At 34.2% G+C, this 15,575-nt stretch overlaps 1 protein-coding gene across 3 annotated transcripts in view; it reads right to left on the bottom strand.

Moving 5' to 3' along the window:
* The window catches only part of LOC115411480 (NACHT, LRR and PYD domains-containing protein 12-like), a 51,156-nt gene extending 38,520 nt beyond the window's left edge, over nucleotides 1–12,636 (bottom strand). For all 3 annotated transcript variants that reach the window (XM_030123629.1, XM_030123630.1, XM_030123631.1), the window contains exons 1-2: nucleotides 12,482–12,636; nucleotides 9,744–9,886 (exon numbers count right to left, since the gene is read on the bottom strand). In XM_030123629.1, the coding sequence (XP_029979489.1) occupies nucleotides 9,744–9,859 (116 nt within the window). In that variant the 5' untranslated portion in view covers nucleotides 9,860–9,886; nucleotides 12,482–12,636. The remainder of the gene's footprint in view (nucleotides 1–9,743; nucleotides 9,887–12,481) is intronic.
* Between the last annotated feature and the right edge of the window lie 2,939 nt (nucleotides 12,637–15,575).

The raw sequence follows: 15,575 nt of genomic DNA, 5'->3' as shown, positions 1-15,575 counted from the left end.
TTTTTTGGGTATCACCTCCGCCGAGGTTCCAGGACTGGGGACCAGATACTAAAACGTGACGTGTAAACACTGCAGACCACTGATTGGTCAGAGTTGTCTCTGTGACCCGCCCTTTTACAAAAAACAGATGCAGAAGAACAGGAAATATAACGGAAGGTTAATCCACATGATGACAGCCCGAAAAACTACACCATGGTTTGTCGAGGAGGTTCAGACGTAAAAATTCAGCATGAGCTTGATGAGACAACACGCAACGAGCGAGTTTATCAACAACTCTGAGCAGACGACACAGAAGTAATGCGCCGCATCACTATGACGTCCAGGTACTGTAAAACCAGTAGTATCCTGTAATGGAAACTGTCTCCAGGAATAGGACCTGGTACCAGAGTCCAGTCGAGCCGAGCCGAGTTGAGCCAAGCCGGTTTCACGTAGTGGAAACGCAGCATTAGTCATTCTATTGACCCCAAACTTTCCCTGAAAAAACTTCCTAGTAGGGGGGTGGGGCTTCTTGAGGGGCGGGGCTGTGTGATGAAGAACACTGATAGTTGGAAAACACTTACAACATTCTACATTTCCATTCATCCTCCATGTTTAATCCAGTGCAAATTTGTTTAATTAATTTCTACAGTATTCACTTTGTTTCTGTTTTGATCATTTGGAACATGGAGCAAAAGAAGAGAAGAAGAACTGGACAACAACGAGCTTGGCTCCCTCCTACAAGTGCATTGTAATAATCTGTTTGTCCATCTGAATACACTAAAGAATATGTTCACAACAGCCTGAACCTCATCACACGTATTTCCTGAAAACACTTAAAAGAAATTCAGCAGGACTTCGAGTCAACGACTGGAAACTTGAAAATTACCAGGAACTTTAAGGTGTGGTAGAAACACAGTACACAGATGGCCGGAAATTCTTTCACCCAGGTAAATAAGTTCCTGGTAACAGTTTCTAAGAATACTTACGCACTTCTGCAATATATCGCAATATTTCATTTCACAATACTGTAAAGATATCAAAAAGTATTGTATCGATATTTTTAGGTATATATTTAAAAGGAGATAGGGTAGAGGCTCATGTTTTGGTTTTTGTTGTACACATGTTTTGGGGAATCCTACAAGCTTTTATTTCTATATTCACATGGGTATTTTACTCTTTTATTTCTATATTCACATGGGTATTTTACTCTTTTATTTCTATATTCACATGGGTGTTTTACTCTTTTATTTCTATATTCACATGGGTATTTTACTCTTTTATTTCTATATTCACATGGGTATTTTACTTTTCTATTTCTATATTCACATGGGTATTTTACTCTTATTTCTATATTCACATGGGTATTTTACTCTTTTATTTCTATATTCACATGGGTATTTTACTCTTATTTCTATATTCACATGGGTATTTTACTCTTATTTGTATATTCACATGGGTATTTTACTCCTTTATTTCTATATTCACATGGGTATTTTACTCTTTTATTTCTATATTCACATGGATATTTTACTCTTTTATTTCTATATTTACATGGGTATTTTACTCTTTTATTTCTATATTCACATGGGTATTTTACTCTTTTATTTCTATATTCACATGGGTATTTTACTCTTTTATTTCTATATTCACATGGGTATTTTACTCTTATTTGTATATTCACATGGGTATTTTACTCTTTTATTTCTATATTCACATGGGTATTTTACTCTTATTTGTATATTCACATGGGTATTTTACTCTTTTATTTCTATATTCACATGGGTATTTTACTCTTATTTGTATATTCACATGGGTATTTTACTCTTTTATTTCTATATTCACATGGGTATTTTACTCTTTTATTTCTATATTCACATGGGTATTTTACTCTTTTATTTCTATATTTACATGGGTATTTTACTCTTATTTGTATATTCACATGGGTATTTTACTCTTTTATTTCTATATTCACATGGGTATTTTACTCTTATTTCTAGACACATGGATATTTTACTCTTATTTCTATATTCACATGGGTATTTTACTCTTTTATTTCTATATTCACATGGATATTTTACTCTTTTATTTCTATATTCACATGGGTATTTTACTCTTTTATTTCTATATTCACATGGGTATTTTACTCTTTTATTTCTATATTCACATGGGTATTTTACTCTTATTTGTATATTCACATGGGTATTTTACTCTTTTATTTCTATATTCACATGGGTATTTTACTCTTTTATTTCTATATTCACATGGGTATTTTACTCTTTTATTTCTATATTCACATGGGTATTTTACTCTTTTATTTCTATATTCACATGGGTGTTTTACTCTTTTATTTCTATATTCACATGGGTATTTTACTCTTTTATTTCTATATTCACATGGGTATTTTACTTTTCTATTTCTATATTCACATGGGTATTTTACTCTTATTTCTATATTCACATGGGTATTTTACTCTTTTATTTGTATATTCACATGGGTATTTTACTCTTATTTCTATATTCACATGGGTATTTTACTCTTATTTGTATATTCACATGGGTATTTTACTCCTTTATTTCTATATTCACATGGGTATTTTACTCTTTTATTTCTATATTCACATGGATATTTTACTCTTTTATTTCTATATTCACATGGGTATTTTACTCTTTTATTTCTATATTCACATGGGTATTTTACTCTTTTATTTCTATATTCACATGGGTATTTTACTCTTATTTGTATATTCACATGGGTATTTTACTCTTTTATTTCTATATTCACATGGGTATTTTACTCTTATTTGTATATTCACATGGGTATTTTACTCTTTTATTTCTATATTCACTTGGGTATTTTACTCTTTTATTTCTATATTCACATGGGTATTTTACTCTTTTATTTCTATATTCACATGGGTATTTTACTCTTATTTGTATATTCACATGGGTATTTTACTCTTTTATTTCTATATTCACATGGGTATTTTACTCTTATTTCTATAGTCACATGGATATTTTACTCTTATTTCTATATTCACATGGGTATTTTACTTTTTTATTTCTATATTCACATGGGTATTTTACTTTTATTTCTATATTCACATGGGTATTTTACTCTTATTTGTATATTCACATGGGTATTTTACTCTTTTATTTCTATATTCACATGGGTATTTTACTCTTTTATTTCTATATTCACATGGGTATTTTACTCTTATTTGTATATTCACATGGGTATTTTACTCTTTTATTTCTATATTCACATGGATATTTTACTCTTATTTGTATATTCACATGGGTATTTTACTCTTTTATTTCTATATTCACATGGGTATTTTACTCTTATTTGTATATTCACATGGGTATTTTACTCTTTTATTTCTATATTCACATGGGTATTTTACTCTTTTATTTCTATATTCACATGGGTATTTTACTCTTTTATTTCTATATTCACATGGGTATTTTACTCTTATTTCTATATTCACATGGGTATTTTACTCTTATTTGTATATTCACATGAGTATTTTACTCTTTTATTTCTATATTCACATGGGTATTTTACTCTTTTATTTCTATATTCACATGGGTATTTTACTCTTATTTCTATATTCACATGGGTATTTTACTCTTATTTGTATATTCACATGGGTATTTTACTCTTATTTGTATATTCACATGGGTATTTTACTCTTTTATTTCTATATTCACATGGGTATTTTACTCTTATTTGTATATTCACATGGGTATTTTACTCTTTTATTTCTATATTCACATGGGTATTTTACTCTTATTTGTATATTCACATGGGTATTTTACTCTTTTATTTCTATATTCACATGGGTATTTTACTCTTTTATTTCTATATTCACATGGGTATTTTACTCTTATTTCTATATTCACATGGGTATTTTACTCTTATTTGTATATTCACATGAGTATTTTACTCTTTTATTTCTATATTCACATGGGTATTTTACTCTTTTATTTCTATATTCACATGGGTATTTTACTCTTATTTCTATATTCACATGGGTATTTTACTCTTATTTGTATATTCACATGGGTATTTTACTCTTATTTCTATATTGACATGGGTATTTTACTCTTTTATTTCTATATTCACATGGGTATTTTACTCTTATTTGTATATTCACATGGGTATTTTACTCTTTTATTTCTATATTCACTTGGGTATTTTACTCTTTTATTTCTATATTCACATGGGTATTTTACTCTTTTATTTCTATATTCACATGGGTATTTTACTCTTATTTGTATATTCACATGGGTATTTTACTCTTTTATTTCTATATTCACATGGGTATTTTACTCTTATTTCTATAGTCACATGGATATTTTACTCTTATTTCTATATTCACATGGGTATTTTACTCTTTTACTTCTATATTCACATGGGTATTTTACTCTTTTATTTGTATATTCACATGGGTATTTTACTCTTTTATTTCTATATTCACATGGGTATTTTACTTTTATTTCTATATTCACATGGGTATTTTACTCTTATTTGTATATTCACATGGGTATTTTACTCTTTTATTTCTATATTCACATGGGTATTTTACTCTTATTTGTATATTCACATGGGTATTTTACTCTTTTATTTCTATATTCACATGGGTATTTTACTCTTATTTCTATATTCACATGGGTATTTTACTCTTATTTGTATATTCACATGGGTATTTTACTCCTTTATTTCTATATTCACATGGGTATTTTACTCTTATTTGTATATTCACATGGGTATTTTACTCTTTTATTTCTATATTCACATGGGTATTTTACTCTTATTTGTATATTCACATGGGTATTTTACTCTTTTATTTGTATATTCACATGGGTATTTTACTCTTATTTGTATATTCACATGGGTATTTTACTCTTTTATTTCTATACTCACATGGGTATTTTACTTTTATTTCTATATTCACATGGGTATTTTACTCTTTTATTTCTATATTCACATGGGTATTTTACTCTTATTTCTATATTCACATGGGTATTTTACTCTTATTTGTATATTCACATGAGTATTTTACTCTTTTATTTCTATATTCACATGGGTATTTTACTCTTTTATTTCTATATTCACATGGGTATTTTACTCTTTTACTTCTATATTCACATGGGTATTTTACTCTTTTATTTCTATATTCACATGGGTATTTTACTCTTTTATTTCTATATTCACATGGGTATTTTACTCTTATTTGTATATTCACATGGGTATTTTACTCTTTTATTTCTATATTCACATGGGTATTTTACTCTTATTTGTATATTCACATGGGTATTTTACTCTTATTTGTATATTCACATGGGTATTTTACTCTTTTACTTCTATATTCACATGGGTATTTTACTCTTTTATTTCTATATTCACATGGGTATTTTACTCTTTTACTTCTATATTCACATGGGTATTTTACTCTTTTATTTCTATATTCACATGGGTATTTTACTTATTTGTATATTCACATGGGTATTTTACTCTTTTATTTCTATATTCACATGGGTATTTTACTCTTATCTGTATATTCACATGGGTATTTTACTCTTTTATTTCTATATTCACATGGGTATTTTACTCTTTTACTTCTATATTCACATGAGTATTTTACTCTTTTATTTCTATATTCACATGGGTATTTTACTCTTTTATTTCTATATTCACATGGGTATTTTACTCTTATTTGTATATTCACATGGGTATTTTACTCTTTTATTTCTATATTCACATGGGTATTTTACTCTTTTATTTCTATATTCACATGGGTATTTTACTCTTTTACTTCTATATTCACATGGGTATTTTACTCTTTTATTTCTATATTCACATGGGTATTTTACTCTTTTATTTCTATATTCACATGGGTATTTTACTCTTATTTGTATATTCACATGGGTATTTTACTCTTTTATTTCTATATTCACATGGGTATTTTACTCTTTTATTTCTATATTCACATGGGTATTTTACTCTTATTTGTATATTCACATGGGTATTTTACTCTTTTATTTCTATATTCACATGGGTATTTTACTCTTATTTGTATATTCACATGGGTATTTTACTCTTTTATTTCTATATTCACATGGGTATTTTACTCTTATTTGTATATTCACATGGGTATTTTACTCTTTTATTTCTATATTCACATGGATATTTTACTCTTATTTCTATATTCACATGGATATTTTACTTTTATTTCTATATTCACATGGGTATTTTACTCTTTTATTTCTATATTCACATGGGTATTTTACCCTTATTTCTATATTCACATGGGTATTTTACTCTTTTATTTTTATGTTCACATGGGTATTTTACTCATCCAAAGTCCAAAATAAGATCTCATAACACGGAGCACATCATAGAGATAAGCAAATCACCAAAGTGTGGCCAGAAAATTCACACCTCAGCTGTTAACACAGTGAGCACATCATAGAGATGCATAAGCACTGTCACTGGAGTCCTACTACAAGATGAATGTGGGGTCCGACCTAAGAAGAGAACAAAGAAGGCCTACCAGGAACTTCAATCAAGGCTGCAGCATCTCTGTGAGGATAGAGCTTCTGGCACTAAATCCATTCCAGAACTCCTTCGGGGTGTCAGTCACAACTTGAGAGGAGGAAGGCCCAATGTGTAAAATGCTCAATTTGTATAATTTTGAATTTGAGTGTATTGTATACATTTGTAATGTGTGATCATGTGTAAAATTCTTATGGACTCTTTCAAATAATGTGAGGTTATAGACTTGCAATGTAATTTGTATAATTTTGATACTTTAATTTGAGTATATTGTATACATTTTTAATATGTGATCAAGTATACATTTTTAATATGTGATCGAGTGAATAATAAAATTATATGCAAATAAACATAAATTTATGGTGTTTGTTTTTGAAAATAGGATTTGTCCGAAAAGTCCTACTCTGCAAAAAGTGCAGTCCGAAACATCCTAGTGCGAAACGTCCTAGGCCGAAACGTCCAAGTCCGAAACGTCCGTCCACCCCAGAGGACGCACCACACGTTCGAGTGTTGGATCAGGAAATACAACGTTAAAATACCAAGGAATCCGTAAAAGTGCGTAGACAATTGTGTATTGGCGTGAGTCACCAAATGGTAGTGCTAAACAAAAACTAATGAGCTGCTTGGTAATATGTGCCATTATCTGTGAAGAATCAAAACAGAAGAAAAGACGACGTGTTTGGTGCAGGAATTGGTTGTCCAGATGTGGACAAATGGGCTGTCAATCCTACAGCAGAACCAGAGGAAAGATGAAAAAGCTAAATTGCACTAGACCAATAGCCAGCTACTGTTAGCTTGTACGCTACCGTACGCTTCTGTGTTCACACATGCACAGTGTGAGAATTTGAGGCCCATGGGCTCGTGTCACTGCTTTGACAGTGCAATACCCTCATGAGGAGCGAGCAGGATTTCAAACAGCTCCGTTTTCCTTGCGAACACACGATTGATGGTGGTGAGGTGGTCGTGAGGTGTTAATCGCTTCTCCTTACCCCATGTACACTGCACCAGGCACCACACACGATTAGAGGCACATCTGGCCCCATCCCAGAAAGAGTCGCACAAGTGAGAAATCGTCTCTAAAATCGCACAGTGTATGGCCACCTTAAGACCCAGGAAAGCAGCTGGACCAGATGGTGTGTTCCCCAAGATGTTAAAGGCCTGTGCTGCTGAGCTGGGGGAGCCCCTCCAGCACATCTTTGACCTGAGCCTTCGTCAGGGGAAGGTGCCCTCCCTGTGGAAGACATCCTGCATAGTTCCAGTCCCCAAAAAACCACACCCTAGCCAACCAGAGGACTTCAGACCAGTGGCCCTGACGTCACACGTTATGAAGACCCTGGAACGGCTCCTGCTCCACCACCTGAGACCCAAGGTTCAACACGCCCAGGACCCCCCCCCAGTTTGCCTACCAGGAAAAGGTGGGGGTGGAGGACGCCATCCTGTACCTGCTGCACAAGGCTCACTCTCACCTGGACAGAGGGAGTGGCACTGTGAGAATGATGTTCTTTGACTTCAGCTTCGCCTTTAACACCATCCAGCCCATCCTTCTGAGAGACAAGCTGAGCAGCATGGGAGTGGACCCACACCTAGTTTCTTGGATTGGGGACTACCTCACGAAAAGACCACAGTTCGTCAGGCTGGGAGGCTGCACATCGGACACTGTAGTCAGCAGTATGGGGGTGCCACAGGGCACTGTACTGTCTCCTGTTCTGTTCACGCTCTACACATCTGACTTCCAGTACGAGTCTGAGCTCTGCCACATGCAGAAGTACTGGGATCACACTGTCATTGTTGGATGCATTGAGGGTGGACAGGAGGGGGAGTACAGGGGCCTGGTGGAGGACTTTGTGGGATGGTGCAGCAAAAACCACCAGCAGCTGAACACCTCTAAGACCAAGGAGATGGTGGTGGGTTTCAAGAGAGACTGACCCCATCTCCAGCCCGTTTCCATTGGGGGCACGGACGTGGAGGTGGTCAGAACCTACAAATACCTGGGACTGCAGCTGGACAATAAACTGGACTGGTCACATAACACAGACAACATCTGCAGGAAAGGACAGAGTCGTCTGTACTTCCTGAGGAGACTGGGGTCCTTCAACATCTACAAGAAACTGCTGCTGATGTTTGACCAGACGGTGGTGTCCAGCGTTCTCTTTTATGCTGTTGTCTGTTGGGGAGGCAGCATTAAAAAAAAAGGGACGCTGCCCGACTGGACAGACTGGTGAAGAGAGCTGGCTCAGTGGTGGGACCAGAGCTAGTCTGCCTGGTGTCAACAGCAGAGCGAAGGACCCTGGAGAAGATTGTGTCCATCCTGGACAACCCCCAGCATCCTCTGCACAGGACAGTGACCAGACAGAGGAGTGTGTTCAGCTCCAGGCTGCTGTTTCTGACCTGCTCCACTAGCAGGCTCAGGAACTCTGTCATCCCCCTGGACATCAGACTGGACAACTCATCACTGAGTGGTCAGGGGGGGTCTCGGCCTCAGCCTCAGCCATGACCACACCTAACCCTAACCCTAAACTTTAAAATATCCAAACACCTTATGTAGTTGGACTACACCCACTTTCTAAACCACCGTAGAACACTTAAACAACTGTTACACTTAAATCCCTGTTTCACTTTTTATCAACGCCCTGAAATGTGAAAATACAATCAGAAGTCTTTATGTACAGTACTGTACAGCAGGCCCTTTTACAGTAGTTTCTTTAGCAATTGTCTTTTAGAGTGTATATACTAACCTTTTTGTCAACCTGGTACTAACCCACTTTTGTGTTGTATGTAAGCTGCTGAATACTTTAATTTCCCCATGGGGTCAAGAAAGAAAGAAAGAAAGAAAGAAAGGAAGAAAGAAAGTCAGTCAGTCAGTCAGTCAGTCAGTCAGTCAGTCTGTCTGTCTGTTTCTATCTATCTATCTACCTAAGGTTGACTTTTTTAATTTCAGAGTATTTCTATGAGTGAACTATAAAGGGTTAAACAGATCATGTAAACAGCAGCTTTATCTGATAACAGCAGTAATCTGATTATAATAAACCAGATTAGCACACCTGGATTTCTCCACAGTCCTCTGATGTCTTCATGTATGTTTACTTAATAGTGCTACAGTTGGAGGACAGAGCACTGATCTGTAGGTGGTTTTGTGGTAAAAGCAGATGTAAACCCACTACTGGGGGACATACGGTCACTCATCCCATCTCTTGTGTTTGTCTTACTTCGGGGGTCCAGGTTCAGGGGTGGAGTCTGGATGTGGTCGTCTGGACCGGCCAGGGTTCACAGATGGACCGGGTTCTCCAGACTCTGCTTCTTCTCTCAGGTCACAGTCACTCATCTTCTGGATCCAGGTTGGAGTTCATCTCTGGAGGCACAAACACAGTCATCAGGGAAACATGTCCTGAATATTCAGAGGACATTGATCCATCTGTTCACCTCAGCGGGCAGATTTGTTGAAAAGAAAAACTACACACTACACAAAATATTCTGCTTTTGACTAGGGGTGTAATAGTACAGAAACATTTCTGTTCGGCACATTTTCGGTACAGGGGTCTTCTGTTTGTTTGATAAATTTTCAGTACAGTGAAAGAGACCAGTGTGTGTGTGTGTGTGGGGGGGGGGGGGTGTGTATGGGGGTGCACTACGTAACAACTGAAAACCGTGAAACTTAACACTCATCAAATGTCCGACCCAGCCTCTGTGCCTCTGTTATTCTGTTACACTCTCCATTGTCAGTTATTTTATTCTATTTGTAATTTATTAACATTTCATTATGGCATGTGATCTCTGTAAGTTATTTTATTTGTCCTGGGGAAAAAACAGGGGAACCCTTGACCACTTTGTTGTCGGCCAGGCAGATATGGTATGTAAAAAAAATAAGACTGAGTTTTAAACCCTCTGGTTAAGGTTAATATGGAAAAGTGCAATGAAAGTCAGCCTTTTACGGCTAAAGATAATATTATTTCTTAAGGTAATAATCAAGTACAATTGATAGACAAATACATACAACAGATAAATAATATATAAAATAGATAAATAATAAATAAAGAATACACATTATACTGTATACAGCCATATATACAACCTTATACACAAACCTTTCCCTCCAAAATTTAAAACTTTTCAAAGTAATAAATGCAGTCTTTTCAGTGGTCAGCCCCACTACTCAACAACAGTTGGAAATAGTTTAGTTTATTTCAAATATGTGTAGCGGTTGTATTTGCGTGTTGTGTTAGATATGACAAAACCGAACTTCTTTGGACTCTTGCCATTTATTCCAGGCAGACAGCACAGCCAAACTGTTCCATTTAGTATTAAAATAAATATAAAGTAAATAAAATGCGTACCGGGCAGACAGCACAGCCAAACTGTTGCTATCTCCCTGGGGTGCACGACCCTAGTCCGCAGGGGTGTTACATTCAATGGCGATTTAATAAAATTGTAATTAATACAATAAAACAGTGTGAGATGGCAAGTGGAATCACACACTACATACTAGGGATGCCACCATATGAAAATTTCATATCATGGTTATCATTATTATTGCGGTATTATTGAAATTGTGCTCAAGATGTTCAAAAAGTACTAATACACACACTGAAATAATTTAACCAAGTTGTATTTAATAAATAAATAATAAAATAATTGGTAAAATGTCCCTTCAGTGTCAGAAACATTCCAATATAGTTAGTGGTCTGAGCCTATTTTGTCCGTTTTTCAGTCCGTTTGATTTTGCCTTTATATACTATAGAAACAAATGTTTACTATACCCATGTTTGGGATCTTGTTTTTATTCAGCACAACTTCATTTATTTCATCTGCCTATTATTTTTTCACTTTAACCTACTATATCAGCACAAAAAGCCAGAAAACACACAAAAAATATAAAATTGAAAAATGTACATAATTTATTGCATAAATAACACACAGATGTTTAACAAACCTTGTCACAGACTTTAAAATTGAATATTGGTTCCAAATATTAGGTATAGAAAATTAAAACTGTAATAAGTTAAAACTATACTCAAATATTTGACATTAAAGCAGATCTTTACATAGGTGTTTTCTTCGGAAAAGTGCGTTAATCAAACACAGTAATCATGAGAATTAGAATTTAAACGGTAATACTAACCGTCTGTGATTTTACCGCAGTTTATTGTTATACCGGTAACGGTTACATCCCTACTACATACATTAACTCCATTACATATGCAACAAAATAAAACAATCCTACTTAGACCTTGTAAATGAAACGGATAAGAAAACAAAACAAACAAACAAAAACATATACATGAAAACAAAGTACGACTTCATTTGCATGTTTGAAAAGGAGTGGGAGGAAGTAGAACTTATTTAATCCCACCCCTTCTCCACACAACAGTCTATCACTTAGCTTCATTTCAACATTACAGACTTGTGTGGGGTTTATTTGAATATTTACCTGCAATAACACACTCACTGCTGTCTGTATCAGAGAAGAACATGACAGTGTGCAGTTGATTTTGGAACTATTAAGGCTTACATGAACCATGTGATCACCGTAGGTGACATCAAAGCCTGTCTACACACACTCTCTCTCTCTCTCTCTCTCAGTTTGATGTTCTGGTGGAAACAGGTTTGCATTCGTCCACACTGTGACAACTGTCCCCGCTCTCCCCTACTTCACCTTATTTCCTGTTTGTGTTCGATCAAATTTCATCAGAGCCGATGATTGACAGCATGTAACCTGACACCAGTCGAACCAGTACCAGGTTCACTCAGTTTCAGTGGGTTTTATTTGGTCACTTCCTTCATTAAACACCGTGTTTTTACGCTCTGGGATCAGAGTTTATTTCCGGGTTTGAGAACGCGCCTCTGAACCGGATCAAACGGAACCGGATCAAACGGAACCGAGTCGACTTCACTTCCTGTTTTTCTTTTCACAAAAACATGTAAAATACGACACAAACACGCGTCTTACCGGAGAAACGTGCTTAGCCCCGCCACTTTCGTTTAATTCTTTTCTTCTTCTTCTTCTTCTTCTTCTTCTTCTTCTTCTTCTTCTTCTTCTTCTTCTTCTTCTTCTTCTTCTTCTTCTTCTTCTTCTTCTTCTTCTTCTTCTTCTTCTTCTTCTTCTTCTTCTTCTTCTTCTTCTTCTTCTTCTGCCTCGAGACTTTTCCGTTGAACTGACGCACCAGGTGACGCCCCTGTTGGTTGCGTTCAGGTACTGCAGGAGACAAGAGTTGTCAGTTTGTCTGCTGTCAATCACACCCTGAATCCGCCTCCAGTTATTCTGCCCATGTTTGAGAGCGAATGATTAAACATGTGGGCATTTTATTTTATTTATTTTATTTTATTCCTGTTTCCTGAGGCTGATGCTTGTGTGAAATAAACTGTGATAAAATCAGGACGATTTACATTTTTTCTCTTGTTGATCAGTTCATTCAGGTGTCACTGACAATTTAACAAACAGCAATTGAACTATTAATATTTGGATCAATTATGTTATTATTTCAATAGTGTTGTATTTGTACTTCTACTGTAACAGAGTGTTTTAATAGTGTAGTATTTGTACTTCTACTGTAACAGGGTGTTTTAATAGTGTAGTATTTGTACTTCTACTGTAACAGAGTGTTTTAATAGTGTAGTATTTGTACTTCTACTGTAACAGGGTGTTTTAGTAGTGTAGTATTTGTACTTCTACTGTAACAGAGTGTTTTAATAGTGTAGTATTTGTACTTCTACTGTAACAGGGTGTTTTAATAGTGTAGTATTTGTACTTCTACTGTAAAAGGGTGTTTTAATAGTGTAGTATTTGTACTTCTACTGTAACAGGGTGTTTTAATAGTGTAGTATTTGTACTTCTACTGTAACAGAGTGTCTTAATAGTGTAGTATTTGTACTTCTACTGTAAAAGGGTGTTTTAATAGTGTAGTATTTGTACTTCTACTATAACAGAGTGTTTTAATAGTGTAGTATTTGTACTTCTACTATAACAGAGTGTTTAAATAGTGTAGTATTTGTACTTCTACTATAACAGAGTGTTTTAATAGTGTAGTATTTGTACTTCTACTGTAACAGGGTGTTTTAATAGTGTAGTATTTGTACTTCTACTGTAACAGGGTGTTTTAATAGTGTAGTATTTGTACTTCTACTATAACAGAGTGTTTTAATAGTGTAGTATTTGTACTTCTACTATAACAGAGTGTTTTAATAGTGTAGTATTTGTACTTCTACTATAACAGAGTGTTTTAATAGTGTAGTATTTGTACTTCTACTGTAAAAGGGTGTTTTAATAGTGTAGTATTTGTACTTCTACTGTAACAGGGTGTTTTAATAGTGTAGTATTTGTACTTCTACTGTAAAAGGGTGTTTTAATAGTGTAGTATTTGTACTTCTACTGTAACAGGGTGTTTTAATAGTGTAGTATTTGTACTTCTACTATAACAGGGTGTTTTAATAGTGTAGTACTTGTACTTCTACTGTAACAGGGTGTTTTAACAGTGTAGTATTTGTACTTCTACTGTAAAAGGGTGTTTTAATAGTGTAGTATTTGTACTTCTACTGTAACAGGGTGTTTTAATAGTGTAGTATTTGTACTTCTACTATAACAGAGTGTTTTAATAGTGTAGTATTTGTACTTCTACTATAACAGAGTGTTTTAATAGTGTAGTATTTGTACTTCTACTATAACAGAGTGTTTTAATAGTGTAGTATTTGTACTTCTACTATAACAGAGTGTTTTAATAGTGTAGTATTTGTACTTCTACTATAACAGAGTGTTTTAGTAGTGTAGTATTTGTACTTCTACTGTAAAAGGGTGTTTTAATAGTGTAGTATTTGTACTTCTACTGTAACAGGGTGTTTTAATAGTGTAGTATTTGTACTTCTACTGTAACAGGGTGTTTTAATAGTGTAGTATTTGTACTTCTACTATAACAGAGTGTTTTAATAGTGTAGTATTTGTACTTCTACTATAACAGAGTGTTTTAATAGTGTAGTATTTGTACTTCTACTGTAAAAGGGTGTTTTAATAGTGTAGTATTTGTACTTCTACTGTAACAGGGTGTTTTAATAGTGTAGTATTTGTACTTCTACTGTAACAGGGTGTTTTAATAGTGTAGTATTTGTACTTCTACTATAACAGGGTGTTTTAATAGTGTAGTATTTGTACTTCTACTATAACAGGGTGTTTTAATAGTGTAGTATTTGTACTTCTACTATAACAGAGTGTTTTAGTAGTGTAGTATTTGTACTTCTACTATAACAGGGTGTTTTAATAGTGTAGTATTTGTACTTCTACTGTAACAGAGTGTTTTAGTAGTGTAGTATTTGTACTTCTACTATAACAGAGTGTTTTAATCGTGTAGTATTTGTACTTCTACTGTAAAAGGGTGTTTTAATAGTGTAGTATTTGTACTTCTACTGTAACAGGGTGTTTTAGTAGTGTAGTATTTGTACTTCTACTATAACAGAGTGTTTTAATAGTGTAGTATTTGTACTTCTACTATAACAGAGTGTTTTAATAGTGTAGTATTTGTACTTCTACTATAACAGGGTGTTTTAATAGTGTAGTATTTGTACTTCTACTATAACAGGGTGTTTTAGTAGTGTAGTATTTGTACTTCTACTATAACAGAGTGTTTTAGTAGTGTAGTATTTGTACTTCTACTATAACAGGGTGTTTTAGAAGTGTAGTATTTGTACTTCTACTGTAACAGGGTGTTTTAATAGTGTAGTATTTGTACTTCTACTGTAACAGGGTGTTTTAATAGTGTAGTATTTGTACTTCTACTATAACAGGGTGTTTTAATAGTGTAGTATTTGTACTTCTACTATAACAGGGTGTTTTAGTAGTGTAGTATTTGTACTTCTACTATAACAGGGTGTTTTAATAGTGTAGTATTTGTACTTCTACTGTAACAGAGTGTTTTAATAGTGTAGTATTTGTACTTCTACTATAACAGGGTGTTTTAATAGTGTAGTATTTGTACTTCTACTATAACAGAGTGTTTTAGTAGTGTAGTATTTGTACTTCTACTATAACAGGGTGTTTTAATAGTGTAGTACTTGTA

This window comes from Sphaeramia orbicularis, chromosome 20, assembly GCF_902148855.1.
Source record: "Sphaeramia orbicularis chromosome 20, fSphaOr1.1, whole genome shotgun sequence".
Classification (NCBI taxonomy): Eukaryota; Metazoa; Chordata; class Actinopteri; order Kurtiformes; family Apogonidae; genus Sphaeramia; species Sphaeramia orbicularis.
Note: the sequence above shows the minus strand (reverse complement) of the source record. Positions and strands in the feature narration are given on the sequence as shown.